At 42.2% G+C, this 17350-nt stretch overlaps 1 protein-coding gene across 2 annotated transcripts in view; it reads left to right on the top strand.

Annotated features, from left to right (window-relative positions):
* Positions 1 to 17350, top strand: part of jarid2b (jumonji and AT-rich interaction domain containing 2b) — a 97130-nt gene that overhangs the window by 69201 nt on the left and 10579 nt on the right. For both annotated transcript variants that reach the window (XM_026299686.2, XM_026299685.2), the window contains exons 4-6: positions 333 to 544; positions 9850 to 10065; positions 12957 to 13201. In XM_026299686.2, coding sequence (XP_026155471.1) covers positions 333 to 544; positions 9850 to 10065; positions 12957 to 13201 — 673 coding nt within the window. The remainder of the gene's footprint in view (positions 1 to 332; positions 545 to 9849; positions 10066 to 12956; positions 13202 to 17350) is intronic.

Genomic DNA, 17350 nt, shown 5'->3' with positions numbered 1-17350 from the left:
CACAGGCTTGGGATGTATTGGGATGAATGATTATCAGTCTGTGTTTGTGTAACCAATTCCTTCCATGTATTTCCTAATGTGTAACAGCTTTGGATTATTTGCAATCAGTGTGATTTATTGTACATATAAGTCCAGCGGTTCTTGTTTTTCATGTGAACATGGGGCATGAAATCTGACAAACTGTATTAACTTACCTATTATCTCAGGCAGTAACGGCAGTCTTCTTGTCATGGTCACCCAGCCCTGTCCATTAAGCACTGGTACGCTCAACTGTAATTAAATCCCACATATATCATTGACTCTATCCCTCCTTGTTGTTTTCTCATTCACAGACCTCGTCTCCAGGCACAGAGGAAGTTTGCCCAGTCGCAGCCCAACTCCCCCAGCACTACACCCATCAAAGTGGCCGACTCAGGCAGCCTGGCCACCGTGCCCTCTTCTTCTCTTTCGTCACTCTCCTCTTCATCCCTGTCCTCTTCCATTCAAGACCTGTCGAGGCGCAAGCCCAAGACAGAGGACTTCCTCACCTTCCTCTGCCTCAGAGGTAAGACACAGCAGAGTGGAGCAGATGGGGACATAATTGCATGCACACCTAGGAACAGTGTTATAGCTGGAGTGATGCTGATGAACACAGGTCTTTCATACAGGTCCAGGATGCGTGTCTCTGTCAGAAAGCCAAACTATGTACCTTATTACCTCTTGAGACTGGACAACATTTTGCTGCTGTTTGGCTGTCTTTGGACAGGCCTGCAATATTTTAATGCCTAAAAGCAAACTCACATTCACATTAGTAGTCACTGACCTATAGTACATGCAGTTCAGTGCTGATGTTTGGTTGTATGTTTGAGATGAATTGTCTTATATAAACATCTAAAGGGAAAGCTAAACTGAGGCTAAGCGCTTTGCTGTGCTCTTTATTTTAGACTTGCATCACCTGCACACATAAGCAACTTGTGATTGCATTTAGTTAAGTTTTGTTAAGTCAGCAGTGGTCACCCTCCACTCACTCATATACACACTCGTGCTACAAATAACTGCATACTCGCTCAAGGCTAAGATTATCCTGCATTTCATCAGCTTACACATCTCCCCTCCTACCTTTCAACAACTATCTCTCTGTTTAACACCCTGCCTATCACCTTCTACCACAGCGGCTGTTCAGGAGAAGACTACTCACGCAGTCACACACCCTGCACTACAAACACTACGCAGGTTCACTGACATCATGCAGCACTTTTGATGTCAAATGAACTGCAAAAGCCCCGGCACAACAATTAGCAGGAGAGTTTGTTTGGTGTGTGTTTGCGCAGCTCTACTTTGTCACACACAGCAACGTTGTTTATTGGGAATGTCTTTACATGGAGAACTCATTGTGTTAAATGCAGCCATCAATGGGCTGTATACAACCATTTAAACTGCCTGTAACTCAACTTAACTAGGACCCTTCTTCTAATATTCATGTTACTCATGATCTCTGCTCTGCTGGCCATCAAACACAGAAGGCTAGTTCACTGCCAAGCTTCAGCTCTGAAGTCCTTTCTGACCAGTAAGAGTATTATTATGGTTGGACTAATATGGACTATAATAGTTGACATGCAGAGGAACATTCCCTTTTGTCTGTGTTGCAGAAAATATATGCACTTTTAAGGGGAGCCAACACTGAACTTCAATAAGCAGTTAAAAGGATAAAACAGTTGTTGTTGGCTGATTCTACACTTCAGTATATCCTTGTCTGGTGTTGATGCTAATCTTGTAACGTACCATGTAAGTAGACTCCTAGGGATATAGACCCACACAAGGTGGAGGAAGAATGAAAGAAGCGCATTGACCTTCTGCAAACTTCAATAAATCACAAGCTTTACCTCCCATTCACTGATGTTTTAAATCTTGCTTTTTCTTCAGAAATATGACAGAGGGGTGCTGTTTGTATTCAAGGCCTGAATGAAGAAAAAAAAAAGAGTTTAGGACATTTTTCAAACAACCTTGACACTGGCTGCTTCTTCTTTTTTTAAACATTTCCTTACAACCAGAATGAACTCATTTAGAAGACAAAACCCTGCGCTTCAGATTAATTTACTGTTATCTTTATTAACCTCTGCCCATCTCACAAAGTAGGTTAACACTCAGGAGTGCCAGATTTACATTCCAGCCCATTGGGATGTGATGGCTATACGTTGCTGTTCTGACGAGAATATTTAACCTTACAGGGCTCATTCAAGAATGTGTAATTTGAAATTGCTAAAACTGACTTGAAGCCTTTGGTGAGGAGGAGCTTTGATTTGCATATACAGGCCGAGATGTTGCATAACGTTGTGATGTTCCATATGCTTCGGAGTTGAGAAGGTGAGATTATCCTAATCTAAGGGTGCCAAACTAGTTTAGCACCCACTGCTAGGCCAATGGGGTGCAGATAGCTTGTCCTGACTGAGCTTTGCTGCTTTCTTCCTTCTGTATGTAAGGTTAGGAATGGTGCTGACTTCCAGTCCTCCTGTGTGCACGATCTGAGCTACTCCACTGTGCTACTAATGCTAATTTTAGAGCTAGGCAGCTAAGCTAAGAACTGAACAGTTTTCCACTGGGATTTTTCCACTCTGCCGCTCCCTGCTTTACCCCTGTATTTAAAGAGCCAGTTCAGCTTTCTGTGTATAGTATGTGCTGCATGTGTGTTTCTACTATCCATGCTGTGAGGATGGCATTTTCCTGTGAAGGCTTTTTCTGCTCTGTTTTTCCCATTGGCCTCTCATATGACCCATATGCTGGGACCCTTACCAAGAGAAGGGACATGGGAGAATGTCAGCAGAGCCCTTGAGGTTGTGTGTGTGTGTGTGTGTGTGTGTGTGTGTGTGTGTGTGTATTCAAGCGTGTGCATGAGTGCAAATCCATGTTCACTACCGATGTTGCCTGTTCTGCTTTATCTTCTGCATGCCCAGCCGTTGTGAGTTAACGTGTGTGTGTGTGTGTGTGTGTGTGCGTGTGCGTGTGTGTGCGTGTGTGCGTGCGTGCGTGCGTGCGTGCGTGTGTGTGTGTGTGTGTGTGTGGGCACACATTCAGAATCCAGGATATATGATGAGACACAGCCTATGAGGACATTTAGGCAAGCCTGGTTAATCTTTTCAAAGGGACTCAAATCTTTGATATCATCTGAAACCCCCAATCCACTTTTAAGATTTTGATACCCGTCTCTGGTGATCTGACCACCACACACATTAGGCTCCTTCATGTCTGCTCCCCAAATTCATCCGACAGAATCGCTAGCCATAGTATGGAAATCTCAACCCAGGGCAAAACATTTCTACCCTGAAACTCCATTAGTGGTGATTTCTGGAATTTATGCCAGGTCAAATGTTCACACTGTGTGGATACACCTATACACCCCCACACCCACTGCAATATTTGCTTATCTTATCTGGTAAACATTATGCATCCACTCCAAAGGCTTCTAGCCATCAGTCATTCTGACTGCTACATAAAAGCAGTTAAATTATGAAGGATTTCAGGCGATAAAGAAGGAAAAAAAAAAAAAAAAAAAGAATGTTGTGAAAGCAGGACTCTTGTATCTCACTGTGTTGTGAAATCACAGCTAACTTTTCCATCCTTTTGTATGTTGCCTGTGTACTTTGTGGCTAGACTGAGCTTGTAAGTGACATTTTATTCTTTTGGGATTTTTTACAATATAATAATGAAGCGGCTGGCTCTTAGTGGTATTGCTGAGGAAAAGTTATTTTTAATTCCTCCAGAGGGTTTTTCTGATTATTCTGATGCAATGTGGGAGTAACCAGACAGAGAAGTGAAAAACAAGATTTCTGTCCACTGTATAGAAGCATGCACGCACCATGTATGATCACCACCCACACTGTTTCAAGCATTTATTTTGAAATTATCTCACTGTCTATCTCTTTCTCCTGCAAACACACACACACACACACACACACACACACACACACAGAGACACGCAGAGTGTTCAGTCCTTGTCTGTGTTCTCAGAAGGGTGTTTATGTGTGGTCCAGGCCTGTAGTTGGGCTGTTTATATCCATGGAGAAAGCCATTTGGGTGGTAGCCAGCCAGTCTGCCTCTGGCCCTGACTGCCTCTGGTAACCTAGAGGGTGTAGTGCTGCTGCTGGGAGGGTGGGGGCAGCACTGAGAGGAGGAGGAATGGAAGACACTAATAATCAAATGCTAAGTGCTGGCATGCTTCAGGGTTTCCAAGTCATCCAAGGGTATCATTTTAAATTGGGTTACCCAATATTTAAGTTAATACCACAATGGTTCAAAGATGATTGTTGTCATGGATGTGAGCTACATCATTTAAAAGTGCTATTTGCTGATTTCTGACTTTTATTTAGCATTTTTTGCAAGTAACCCTTTGAGGGAAATGTATGATTTGTGAGCTATGTAAGTAAAATTTGACTTTGACATGCACACTATACACATTGCATAAAAGAGATAAGAATAGATTAGGGAGTAAATGAATAACTCTCTGCACACACCGTCTTTTACATAAGAGTCATTTCCAGGAGAGTGTGTGCAGACCAATTTGCCCTCTGGGCCTTCTTCCATACCTGCCAGCCCCAGTGTGGTGCCTCTCTCTGAGGTTTAGCAAGGCCAGATTCTCTGCTCTGCTTACATAACCTTGTAGCTCTGACCCACTGAACCAAAGACCTTGGATTATTAGTACGTGATTACATGTGTGGGACAAATGTGGGCCTTTCACATTTATCTTTTTCAACGGGAACACTGCCTTTGCTGAGTATTGTGTGGGACCTCCATCTTTGTAGCTAGATTGTTGGATTTGATTTTCTTTTATGGTATTTTTATTGTCTTTGAGAATCTCTCCTAACTAGAAACACATTTTCACTCCTGGAAATAAGATTGCAAGTCCAGCAGCTACTCATGTGTCTCTCACGTGCATTGCTTTTCTGACAACTGAATTTCCCTCAGGGATGAGGTACTTTTCTCTCCCTCTGATGTATGATTGCTGTTTGATTAAAGCCTGGAAACTGTTTGTGTAGATTTGTTATTTTCTTGTCACTGATGATGATATGCAGAATTTGGTAGTGCAGCACTGACTGATTCCGTATTCTCCTCCAAAAACAGAGCCACAGTTAGCAGGGTTAATGGTTTTGCTGACATCTAGGAATGTCAGTTGGAGATGTAATCCCTAATCCCCTTTCAATCTCTCTTACCGTTTTTTTTTTTTTTTTTTTTTTTTTTACCCTCCCCCAAGAGACAGATGAAGAGTTTTGGCAAACCTCAGTCACAGGAGATAACTTTTCCTCTTCATGCTAGAAAACCTACATTTGTCTGGCCTTCACCTAAAAACAGTGCTCACACTTCCTCTGCACACGTTTTTGTCGAAGTCAGCACGTCCACATGTCCCTATAGCTGCTAAACCCTCCTGATTGACTATTTAAATTGTCCTCATTGTTTCAGTTCCAGTTAAGAGGACAAAAGAAGGGTAGCCAGAGAATGGAGTGTTTGTAATTATGGCCCCCCACCCACCCAAGAGCCGCATTAAAAATGACAATCCTAATAGACTCTTTCAGACCTAATTATGGTTCGTCTGCGGTTGCAATGAGGTGGATGAAAAGCTGGTGTAATTGGAGGATTGGGCTCAAGCACTGTTGGAGATCTTTGAGGAGGACTGAGTTGTGTTTTTTTTTTTTTTTTCACGGTGCATGTCTGAGTAATCTGTGTGTTTTCTAAGAACTGATAGATTCGAGGGTTCTGTGCCAGAGATGAGAGGTTCAAATCACTGCTATCAGCCCCAGAAATATTGCTGCCACTCACGTATTTTGGATGCCAGTGGTCAGTTTTGGACCACTTGATCTGTTTGGCAGGCTCACTCTCTGTCTTTCATTATTTGTTCCCTCTCCATTCTCCCTCTCTCCAGAAACCGAGTTTTATTTAGAGGATCTTGAATATATTAGAGGGCACATTTGAGTGCTGCTGTCACATCTGTTGCTGACTGTTGTCTGCTCTTTATCTTCTGCCATTTCTTTTCTTTCTGGTGCATTAAAAATCTCTTTTTACTCTGGGTCCTCTGTTTTCTTTCCCAGTGGCAGTGGGAAAGCAAAGTATGGCTGATATGTTTTTTTTTTATGTCTTCCTCAGGACCTTGTAGTCAATGAATTTAATCCCAAACTTCAATGTCTTCAATGTTAAATTAGAAGAATAGAAGTAATTTAAAACAACACGTTTCCTTTTCTGTGTTTTTGCATTTTTTTTCTCTTCTTGATATCCACTTCTCTGCACCCGCAAAACAAACATACACTTCCCCATCTATTTCTGCCCCCAGGTGCCCCTGTGGTCTGTTTGCCATTGGCCCGCTGACCCTTGTACAGGGCAGTAAATTACAGCCATTTAGCTAATGAAGCGAGTCATTAGAAGCTGATCGGGCCAGTGTGTGTGCTGCCTTGGTGTGTTTGTTTGGTCTAAGAGAGAAGCGTTTGCTCTGCCGCCAAGATAAACGAGGTGTCTGTGCTGTGTTTGTTCGTGGGCATGTGTGTGGCTTTGTGTATCTGTTTTCTGTTTTTTTTTTTTTTTTTTTTTTGTTTATGTGTGCGCTGTGGTCACCAAATTCTCAAGGCTTGATCCACTGGTTAAAAACAAGAAAACTGAACATTGCACTGCTGGGCCAGTCCAAATACTTACAATATAATTGGTTTATGAATCTTATCTCAGATGTTGTATGATATAAACACAAACTGGGCATCAGAACTTCTAGATTTAACCTGCTTGTAGAGAAACAGCCACCACCACATGGGTAACTATGGATTATGGAAAATCCAGACATTCAGTGTTGTGGAACAATTACTTTTTGCCCTATAGACCTGCTTTAGAAGTTAAAGAGAGCAGGTAAACTCTATTATTATCTGTTCAGGGAATCTGCTGCTACTACAGGTTTTTTTTTTTCTCTCCAGCTCTCTGAGGAGATAATTAGAAACTGGCAGAGCTGCAGTGTAAAAAGTGTGATCCAAGGCACAACAAGATTTATTATTACCAGGTTTTACTTTTTAGTGTTTGGAAAGCTTTGTACAAGCAGGATATTTAAACTAAGCTTGCAAAATAAATGGGAAGTGACATGTGAAAACCACAGGTCCCCCCCCGACTGGCCAGTAATTGTCACTTACTTTAAGGCGAACAGCATGTGTTTTGGAAAGGAAAGAAAGTTGGAATAATCGAATCAAACTTTATTTATAGTGCATGTACACACAACATTAAAAACAGACAAACACACAGATAAACAGCAAAAATCCTGCATGGGATAAAAAGTAGAATAGGGATTTCTGTATGTGTTTTCAACACAAAAACAGAATCAAAATCGACATTGTTTGAAAAGTTGATTTGTAGCAGTTTGGAAAAGAAAGAAAAGAGATTCTGTAGCTTTCACCTTCGCTGTTCCCAGGAGGACTCTTACCTTCTTTTCATTAATTTCTGTTTTGTTCTGTAGTGTAGACTATTTAAAGTAGTACAGTATGTACCGTTGTCTGTGTGGCACTGGTTAGCACCAGTGAAGTATTGCATCATCTCCCTCCACAACCCCCCACTCAGGTCATTAAGAACGCCCAGACTTAGACACACACACACACACACTCACACACTGTGTAGTGTATACAAGCTAAGCTCTTTACTGCAAATATGTATATGTGTGTAACATTGCACAGTTATTGATTACACAAGGCTGGCTGCTAAATAATTATTCTGCCCGTAGCAGCTTCAGCGCAGTTACATTATTCTTAGCGATGAACTAATGAATGAGCATAATATCTTATCCTGAAAGCTGTTGTGCTGATACAGATCTACTGATTTTACTTTTAGAATTTTGCTGCTAATTTCTAGCTTGTTCTGATATGTAATATTTCCTTTGTGGCATAAATTGAACTATTTTGTGTGCTCATACTTATCTCTATATTTTAATTGAGCCACTTAAAAATGTATTGAATGTGTAAAATCTAAAGATAAGTTTTCAGCACCCTTCAAAACAACATGCTAATTAAATAATTAGCTCTGCTAATTTTTAATTTAATCCAAGTCTTTTTTTTTTAAGTGCTTGTGTATAGGTTAATGCAAGCTAGTTGGATTCTGCCTGTTTTTTAGTGGCTAAAGATTATTTAATTGACATATAATCACACGTAGCTTCTTGTGAAGGCCCTTTAAATACTGTGGCCCTTAAAAGGGTAATAAAAACCACAGTAGCTGCTCATGCTATGCAATCGATTTAGTCATAAAGGACTCACAACTTCATAAAATCCAGTGTTTCCTGCTCATAAACAGCCAGATTTAATCAAAGCTATTTGGAGGTTACACAACAACACATTCTAGTTAACTATAAACCCCCAGCAACAAACTTACAGTTGTTGAACTGCAAAGCCTAATTTTACAAAACTGAAAACTTTGCCAATCGTGCCCACCTTTCTTAGTTACTCAAGGTTACTCGCACATCCATCCTAAAGTATACAGGGAGAAATCTTCTGTCTTCATACTGATCTTGCAGATGCAGCTCATTGTCAATCCAATATGAGAAACAAGTGAGAAGATCTTGTATTTTTTTTATTCCCACATCTGTGTGACTGAACCAGCTGTTTGCACACTGGTTTCCAAGTGTAACATTCTGAGATTTAATAACTTAGCTTTGGGCTTTATGACCTTTTTATGAGAGCAGAGTGTGCATCTGCATTCAGCTAACTAAGGTAACATCACAGACTACACGCAGCCAAACACCACTGACCTCCTTCCAGCACGCATTGAGCTAGATTTCACAGAGATGACAATGAAAGCGATTGAGTGTGACAGAAAAAGGAAAGCAAGAGAACATCAATTGGAAGAGTAAAAGTGACAGATTTGGGATTAGTTCAGCAGCGAGAGGGAAGAGAGAGAGAGAGAGATACTCTGGTTTCTAAATTAACTCTTTTACAGAGTTTTATATTTGAGCATATGTAAAGTGTGTATGTCTCAATAAAAATGTCACCATCAAGAGTCTCTGCAGAAAGACATCTTGTTACATACTCCAGTGGTCTGGCTTCAGTAGTAGATTTCTGAATATTAATAATATGTCATCCCATCTCTCATTCCTCTGCAGTGCATATGCTAATACTACTGCTGTTGCTAGAACCAACTCTACTACGAAAGTCTTGCAATGGCATTTACAAAACACTGTAGAAAGCAAAACATTTACAGGACAAACACAAGGAACAAATGTCAAGGTTTGCTGATAAATGGTGAATCCAGAGATGCAGCTTATTATAAGTGTGATTCAAAAGGCAACAGAAGTTTATCCTGAGTCACACCAAGTGCAGATGTTCTCAAAGTAAAACTGTCAGTCTTTTGCAGACAGTATTATGATGTTTTGCTGTGTATCACCTTGATTAGATTTGTGCATTTTTAGTGTTTGAGTGAGTGTAACAATGATGCTGCTATGTACAGAGCAGTTTACACTGCATCAATAGGCCACCAACTGAGATAATGACAGGTGGGAAGAAAACAGCAGCACAATCGCCATTATTCACAAACCCATGAACAACTTCTATTTTTACATTTATATTCCACCGCCTACACGTTGATGTTGATTTATCTGTAATGGTCTGAGATTAGAATGAAATAAAAAAAACATTTTCATATATGGACAGCTGGGGCTCTAAATAAGTTGTATTGTGTGTTCAACCTGGATACTGTCTTGGATATATAAATAGCAAAGCTGTGTTTTTCACAGCTTTTTTTGTATTTCAGATTGTCATTTTTCATTTCCCTTTCTCTCATTCCTGCCCCTCCTCCCCCAACCTACCTCTTTATTATTCATCTCACTGTCTGTGTGTTGCTTTCTCCTCTTTTCCATCATCTCTCTGCGCTCAGGTTCATCGGCACTGCCCAGCAACATGGCCTACTTCGGAAGCTCCCAAGAGGAGGAGGACCTGGAGGAGGACGAAGAAGAGGAGGAGGAGGATGTGAGGAACGGAGGTGGTATCCACGCTCACGGCGCGGGAAGCAGGGAAGCCTCGACCTCCTCCTCCTGCCACTCCACACCCCGCAAGTGCAAGCTCCCTGCAAGGCAGCCGCTCAACGGGCACGGTAAGGACAGGCCTGGCGCTTAGAACCAAAACACGCCACATTTTTTTTCCTAACACACTTTGAGGTAAGGAGTATTTTCATGTGATCTAATGCACTATGTGAGGGAAAAACTGTAAGAGTATGGAAACATCCATTTTGGAAAACGATGTGGAGAAAGTGAAAGATGGAGAAATGCAACAGTAAAAGAGAACACAGGCCAAACAGAAGCACGGAATGAGTCATGGGACAGAAGACAGAGTAGGATTACTTTTGTGCGTGCGTGCGTGCGTGCGTGCGTGCGTGCGTACCCCTGTATGTGAGTGCATTTGAGAAATTTCCTACACTTTTACTCTTGTTTTCCACTGCAGAGACAGGGTAAGTCACATGGGATAGCAGTGCAGCACACTCTCTTTCCACCCCAATTAACACTTAGCTTGCAAAGCCCTAACAAGGTGTTTATGCACATGCTGCAACAGCTGGCCCGGACCCTCCACACACACACACACACACACACACACACACACACACACACACACACACACACACACACACATTGGTTGAATATTCGTACACACACTTGTGCTCAACATTGAGAACATTGCACTTGCAATTGCAGCTATGTGAACAGATGCACACACAGTCCCACCACTGATGACCAGTGCAGTGCAGATTTCTTCATCTCATCATTCTGCTATCCAATATAACACCTGATTTGATTTTGATTTAGATTTATAAGGTGGACTTTTTTTTTCAGTTTACACAGTAAAACATGTACTACTTTAATAGATCAGAAAATTTCTCCTGTGTCCCATTTTTATTTACAGTTGCACAAAATGATTTTGTCCATGTCCATCTTGTAGTATTGAATCTACAGTTTATTTTGAAGAGCCTTAAAAGAATGATTCAAACCTGGAGTCCTTCCCTCCCTGGGAAACTTTAGAGGCATTCAATCCTTGTGGTGAGGCGTTTCCCATGAAAAAAGGGCTGGACTTGATAGTTCCTCCTTTCCAACCACCCTGACTTCCCACCCCCAGTCTCCACCACAAAAGTTCAAGAGGTGAACGCTTTGCTGAGCTTTTTGCTCTGTCATCCTCTCAAGTGGAATGTGGAGGAGAGAGGGAGGGAGAGAGAACAGAGAGACTGGTGGGATTAAAAGAGGAAGCTGGAGAGAGGTCCATAGATTTGCTTGCATTGAACTTGTGGAGAACTGTGCACTGTCTTTGTATATAGCTCATTGGTTGTGCCTGCCCCCCCAACAGACAAAGCGTTACATAAACTTTTATCTCATTCTTACAGGAACATCTATAGCTGCAGCTCGAAGCATCAACAAAACATTTACACATATCAGCATAAGAAGCACGAACAGCAGAATAGTGAAACCACTTTGAACAAATCCAGGCTTGTTGTGTGTATGAGGACAACTTATTCTCCCGTCTTATCTCACACAACACTGTTTGCAAAGCACCTTGGTGCCTTCGCTGTGATATGCTAAATAAATAGATAAGACGGAAAGAGGTAGATATACTTTGCAGGGGGACAATTGAGATGAGGAGGTTAAGGACACTGAACTGACGTTTGTCTATGCGTAGGTGTGCACATAGTCAAGACTGGGTCATTTCTTCAGCGAAGAGACTGTTTATACTGCACGGGATATCAGACACACACACACACACACACACACCTCAGTACATTTTTGTGGCATTAAGATTAGTGTCAAACAGGATGCTATAATATGCAATTTGGGCCACTCTCCAGCATGGGAGGCAGTTGAGAAAAAGGATAAATAGAATTAGCGAAGAAGAGAGTAACATTTTATCCTCTGACTTAAAGAGAGACAGGAAAGGCCCTACATTGCCGGCCATTTATCAGTGCGCCATCTCTCCACTTCTCTCTCTCTCGGCCTTGTGCCATGTTGACATAGCTAAATTAAACAGCTTTTATTAGGCTCGGTTTCTTGCTTAGCTCACTTCATGAAATGTCAGATTTTTTTCCCCCCCCGTTTTTCATTGAACCAGGGGCCCCAGAGACCCACAGACGCTCACTTGTGGTGTGGAATGGGTACACACATGCAGTATAATAACACACACATATACATACTTTTGCAGACAGAAACATACACTGATCCTTAAAATTGTACTGTACATACAGATCATCTAACAGCACTGCACTTTCTGAAGACTACTGTTTATGTTGTGTACTGTAAATGCTCTGTGTGCTTGTGCTGTGGCCTCCAGTCATTCTTTCCATATAGCCTGTTGCTATTAAGATGCACTGAAACTTTAAATCAGGCCTCATAAACGCTAAAGAGAGGGCTGTTGAATGTGTATGTTAATTGCTTCGCTCCTGTTCAATTCGCTTAGTATGATCCCTAAAGGTTGATGTAGTCTCCATCCATTTTGAACAGCTTCACTGACATGTAATACAAAGACGTTTTCATACACACATAATGTCCTGCATATTTTACTGTTCGAGGACTATATGTTTGCCCAGAGCCTGTCACTCCAATGTTTGTGTGGGCTTTTTCCACTTGATCATGTGGTTTGGTGCCAGGGCACACACTGGCATTGGCACAGGTAGTTGGCAGCCTGAAAAAGTTGCCTTATTTTTGCATTTTATGTATTTATATTTGTAAACATTAGCAACTTTATAGGAGGGAGGGTCATTTGTTAAAAAAAAAAAAAAAAAGTGGATCACAGTGTTTCATGTTTCATGTACTCAGAGAATCATTTCTAAAACCAGTTTATCAGCAGTGATCACAGTCAATATTGCTGACTTGTGTAGCTGCACTATCATTTCCACAGGAGTTTTACATTTGACACTAATATTAAATTTGTCCTAATCTGTATTTAAAAATCACCTCCCTTATATTAATTAAACTAACACACCTGATTCCTGATTCTCTTCCCCTTCAGTGTTCAACAGTCATGGTAAAGCAGGGACCAGGGAGAGTCCAAGGCCCAAGGCGGGAAGTCACGGCAGGGATGCGCCTGCCCCGCCATTGCCACCTCCTCCACCTCCCCCTCCACCTCTGCTGAGGGAGCGCAGTGAACGGGTGGAGGCACAGGAGCATGCAAGGGTCCAGCACGCCATGGCCAGCGGTCGAGGCTCAGCCAATGGGCTGCCACTGAGGAGAGCTGCTGAGGAGCTCCGCAAGCAGGTACTGTGTGGCTGCACTTTCACTAAGATGACAGAACTGTGACATCTACAAATTACACAGAAAGGAAAAAGGAAAGCATGGAGGCAATTCTAAAGCTTTCCAGCAGGGCTTGGAAAATGTGATAGTAGCATCTATGGAAAGTATGCTACTGTAGGGACATTTCCATGGCAGGTAAATGGTTTGTATTAGGAGTTTTGTGACTGAAGATACTGTGGAATATTTTCTATTAATCGGCCTGAGGTGCAGCTTGCCTGTTCGGTTATTATGCCCATTTGAAACCCTCCTATCTCTGGACTCCTTTCCCATATCTGCCACATCCTCCTTTTATTTTCCTCTGAATGATTTCTCCTAACTACTTCTGTGCTTTTCTCGTCTCTCTCCTATACTTTGTTTTTATTGTTCACTCTTCTTCTTGCCTTCTCCACTCTCTTCCTTTTACTCTTGCTCCTTCTATCTTCTTACTTCTCCCCCTCATAACCTCTCCTCTCCTCCATTGTGTCTGGGAGAGTGATGATTGTGTTTTGGCCTGCCGCGACTGCAGCTATATATAGTAGTGCTGGCTAGGGGCTGTGAAAGCCTGCCTCCCTCACCATGGCACTTAGCTTAGGTTTCAAGGAACCCCGCAATGTGAAAAAAAAGAAGAGGATTAGGAAGAGGAAGAGAAGGAGCAGCAGTGGTTTGAGTCAGAAAACTGGAATTCGTGTGATCACCCTAATCAGAAGGAATGGTCTGCCAGGGTGTTCTTTTCTCTGTCGTGTTCTCAAGAGCTCCCAGTTTTGCTGCTTTTTCTTCCTTTCGTGTCTTTTCCTTCACTTCCCCTGCTTCTTGTCCAATGCCCTCTGTCCAGTGTTGTTGTTGTTGTTGTTGTTGTTGTTGTTGTAATTGTAATGTACTGCTACTGATGCAGACTCAGGCATGTGTTTCAGCTTTTTAAAGTGTCTGGAATTGTCCAGTAAAACCAACAGTGAATCTCAATGAGAGTGACTGCCTGCCAAGACGAACTTCAGCATCACTTACTCACAAGTCTTTGTTCTACGGCTCTTCCTCCACGCTCTCGCTTTCTTTTTTCAATTCACCGCCGGCACCCTGTGTTACCTTGCTTCTTTCTCCCTTTCTCTCTTTGACTCTCCAGCTCTCTGTCTGTCCTACTCCGTTTCTCTTCATGCTCCACCGTCTCTCTCCGTTCTTATGTCAAACAGACAGATTTTGCCCTTGACAACATGGCTCCAATCATTTGGAAGGATTAGTGCTTTTTTCTTCCCTTCACTCTCTTTCCAATTAGCATGAACTGTATGTGTGTTAACTGTGTGTTTGAGAGAGACACACACACACACAGTTATACACATGACCAACTGTGAAAATACAGGCTAAGCCATATAAAAGGTTAAGTGATTATATAGCTGTAAAAGGAACTCAGGGTTGTGTGTTTAAAACTGAAGGGTAAAGGCATTATCATAATTTAATTCACCGTTCTCCCTAATTTAATAGTGGCCTGTATCGACAAAAATACATGCACAGTAACAGGAGCTTTTAAAAAAAACTCTGTTTTATGTTCAATTTATTGAATTAAACAAAAGTGGGGATGTCAGCGGAGCAGCTGCACACAGGAACAGACTCAACCTTATTTTGTTGTCCTCATATAAAACAGAAATCAATTCAGATTTGTTTGGCATCTAATAAAACTTCAAATACTCGTTGAAGATTACATAACGTGCCGCTCTACTGTTTTTCTGTTTTTCTTTCTGCTGGCGTGTGTAGGTCCCTCTCGCTGTGTAGGTTTGTGAAAAGGGGGTCACGGCATGTTGTGTTCTATTAGTGGCCGGCTACAGTGACCTTTCTGTAGCTGTTTAAAAGTCAACCTGCCCAGGGCTGCGTCGCATTGCGCCCTAATAAGACAGCAGAGGGGAACGAAGGCTTAAGCTGGATTTATTCCTCGCCGTTGAGGTGTTCTGGCGGTCGCACCGTAAATGACTCCAGCACAGGAGCTGATTTATAGTTATGCTTGTTTTCTGTGTATGAGTTAACCCATTGATTGTCATCACATCACCATATCACTTGATGGATGTGTTGCACGCCGTCAAACCATGTCACACATGCGTAATATATATACCTAAAGTTATGGTGTTTACATGATATCATGCTCCTGATAGAGACAATCATCATTACACAAGAAACTGATTTGCTAGATTACGAAAAAGAATCTCAGAATTTTTTTTCATCTTACATGTTTTCTTAGCTACCTTGTCTATTGTTGTTGGAGAAATGCAGTAAATTCAGGTGAAATATCTTTCTTCTCTCAGTCGGCAGCATTTTGTAAAGGGTTAAACTTTCTCCTGTCCTCTGTCTTCTGGCTGGCCTTCTCCTGCTGTCTGTCTGTCTCTCTCTCCCTCTCCGTTCTTCTCAGGGCCTGCTCCTGCAGATGTTGCCTGTTAAAAATCTTCCTGTCAGGCCTCAGCTGGGCTATAGCAACACATGATGTCATCTAGACCCACCTCCCTCTCCCTCCCATTTCCCTGCTCACGTGCAACCAAAATCCACTCCAGAACAGTCTCCGGCAGCCTGCCTGCCTGTGTGTGTGTGTTTGTGTGTGCTCATTTTTCCCTTTGGTTTCATTGCCTTCTTGTTCTGTTCTTCATTCTTTTCCTTTCTGTTTTAATTCCCTGTGCCAGTGGTTGTTAGGAGGAGGGAACTCCCATCCTTTCTGTCTTTTTTCTTTTCCTTTTTTCCTGAGCACATCAAAACTAGCTCCACCTCACCTGCCTCTTTATTTTGACTCCTGTTTTCTCCTCTCACCATTGAACTCTTGTCATCCTCTTTTTCCACCAGACCAAATAATTAAAGAGTAAAAAGTATGGGAGACTTGCCGAGAACCCCTGAAGAGAGCCAGTCCGCTGAGCCCTCCTGTGGCGAAAAGTGGTCATGGCAGCATCTCTGTCAGACTCAACGCTTTGTCAGCAAACTGTGGTTGGACAAACACTGTAACTGTCTGGGTATCTGTTCTCTTAGCGAGTAGTTACTACTTCAGCATCAACATGCACATTTTGTATTGTTGGAAGCTTGGAGATTATTGTCTGGGTAATTAGATTTTATAGGAAAAATCACAATGACAATGATTGTTGCTGCATTCTCTCTTTCAGCCCTTTCCCTTTCTCTCTCATTTACAAATGCTCCCTCTCCTTTCCATTATGAGAATTGTGTGTGTGTGTGTGTGTGCGTGTGTGTGTGTGTGCGTGTGTGTGTGTGTGTGTGTGTGTGTGTGTGTGTGTTGGAGGAAGTGATTGACGGAGGCAGGGTTAGGTTTCAGTCCCCCCTTATCTTTTAATGGCTTGGTCTTTGTGTCGACACCCTGCCACCTAAGATGACACAATACAATACGTGCGCACGCACATGCGCACACTTATATACACACAAATGTGACACAAGAGCCCTTCAAAGACAAACCTGTCAATGGTCCGGCTGGCACCTCCCTCCTGTGGCGCCCCAACTGTGATTGATAACTACATCTTTCCCAACCTCCCTCCCTGCTTGCCTCTGTGGTTCACTTCCAGCTGGCCTGGCAAAAAAAAAGACACACCGATTTCTCTGAATAGATGTTTTTTAATGATCCGGCTCAGGGCTCCATAATAGCTTATGGTACAAATGTGTCTATGCCGACCTTTGAAGCATTCCTTAAAAAGAGGAAGAGACATAAAGACAAACACATTTGCTTCTTTATGCTAAAACCGCTGCACAAACATGACCTCTAAGCTCAAGCCCTTCAGATACTGGCAACCAAATACTGATCTTTAACTTCACAAGATCCCCGAACAGTTGAGAGAAAACGTAAGGAGCGAGAAAAAGGGAAAAGGAATGAGGAAATCCTGGCAGCACAAAAGTGGGCCATGAAAATAACAGAGACAAGGATGAAGAGAGAGAGAGAAAGAGAGAGAGAGAGACGTATATTCTTCAAAATGCATATAAAGGAAGAGTAAGTGGAACAGGGGAGATGCAGAGTGAATGAGAAAGAATGAACCAACACAACACAAATAAACAGAAATCCAGTGGATTTTTGTTCTGAATTGGTCGTCAGGCTTTTCACACTGGGGGAGGGTGACCATGTTTTTTCCCACAGCTGTAGCCTGCGAGCCAGCCATGGAACCAGACACCGCT

Source organism: Mastacembelus armatus, chromosome 11 (assembly GCF_900324485.2).
Source record: "Mastacembelus armatus chromosome 11, fMasArm1.2, whole genome shotgun sequence".
Taxonomy (NCBI): Eukaryota; Metazoa; Chordata; class Actinopteri; order Synbranchiformes; family Mastacembelidae; genus Mastacembelus; species Mastacembelus armatus.
Note: the sequence above shows the minus strand (reverse complement) of the source record. Positions and strands in the feature narration are given on the sequence as shown.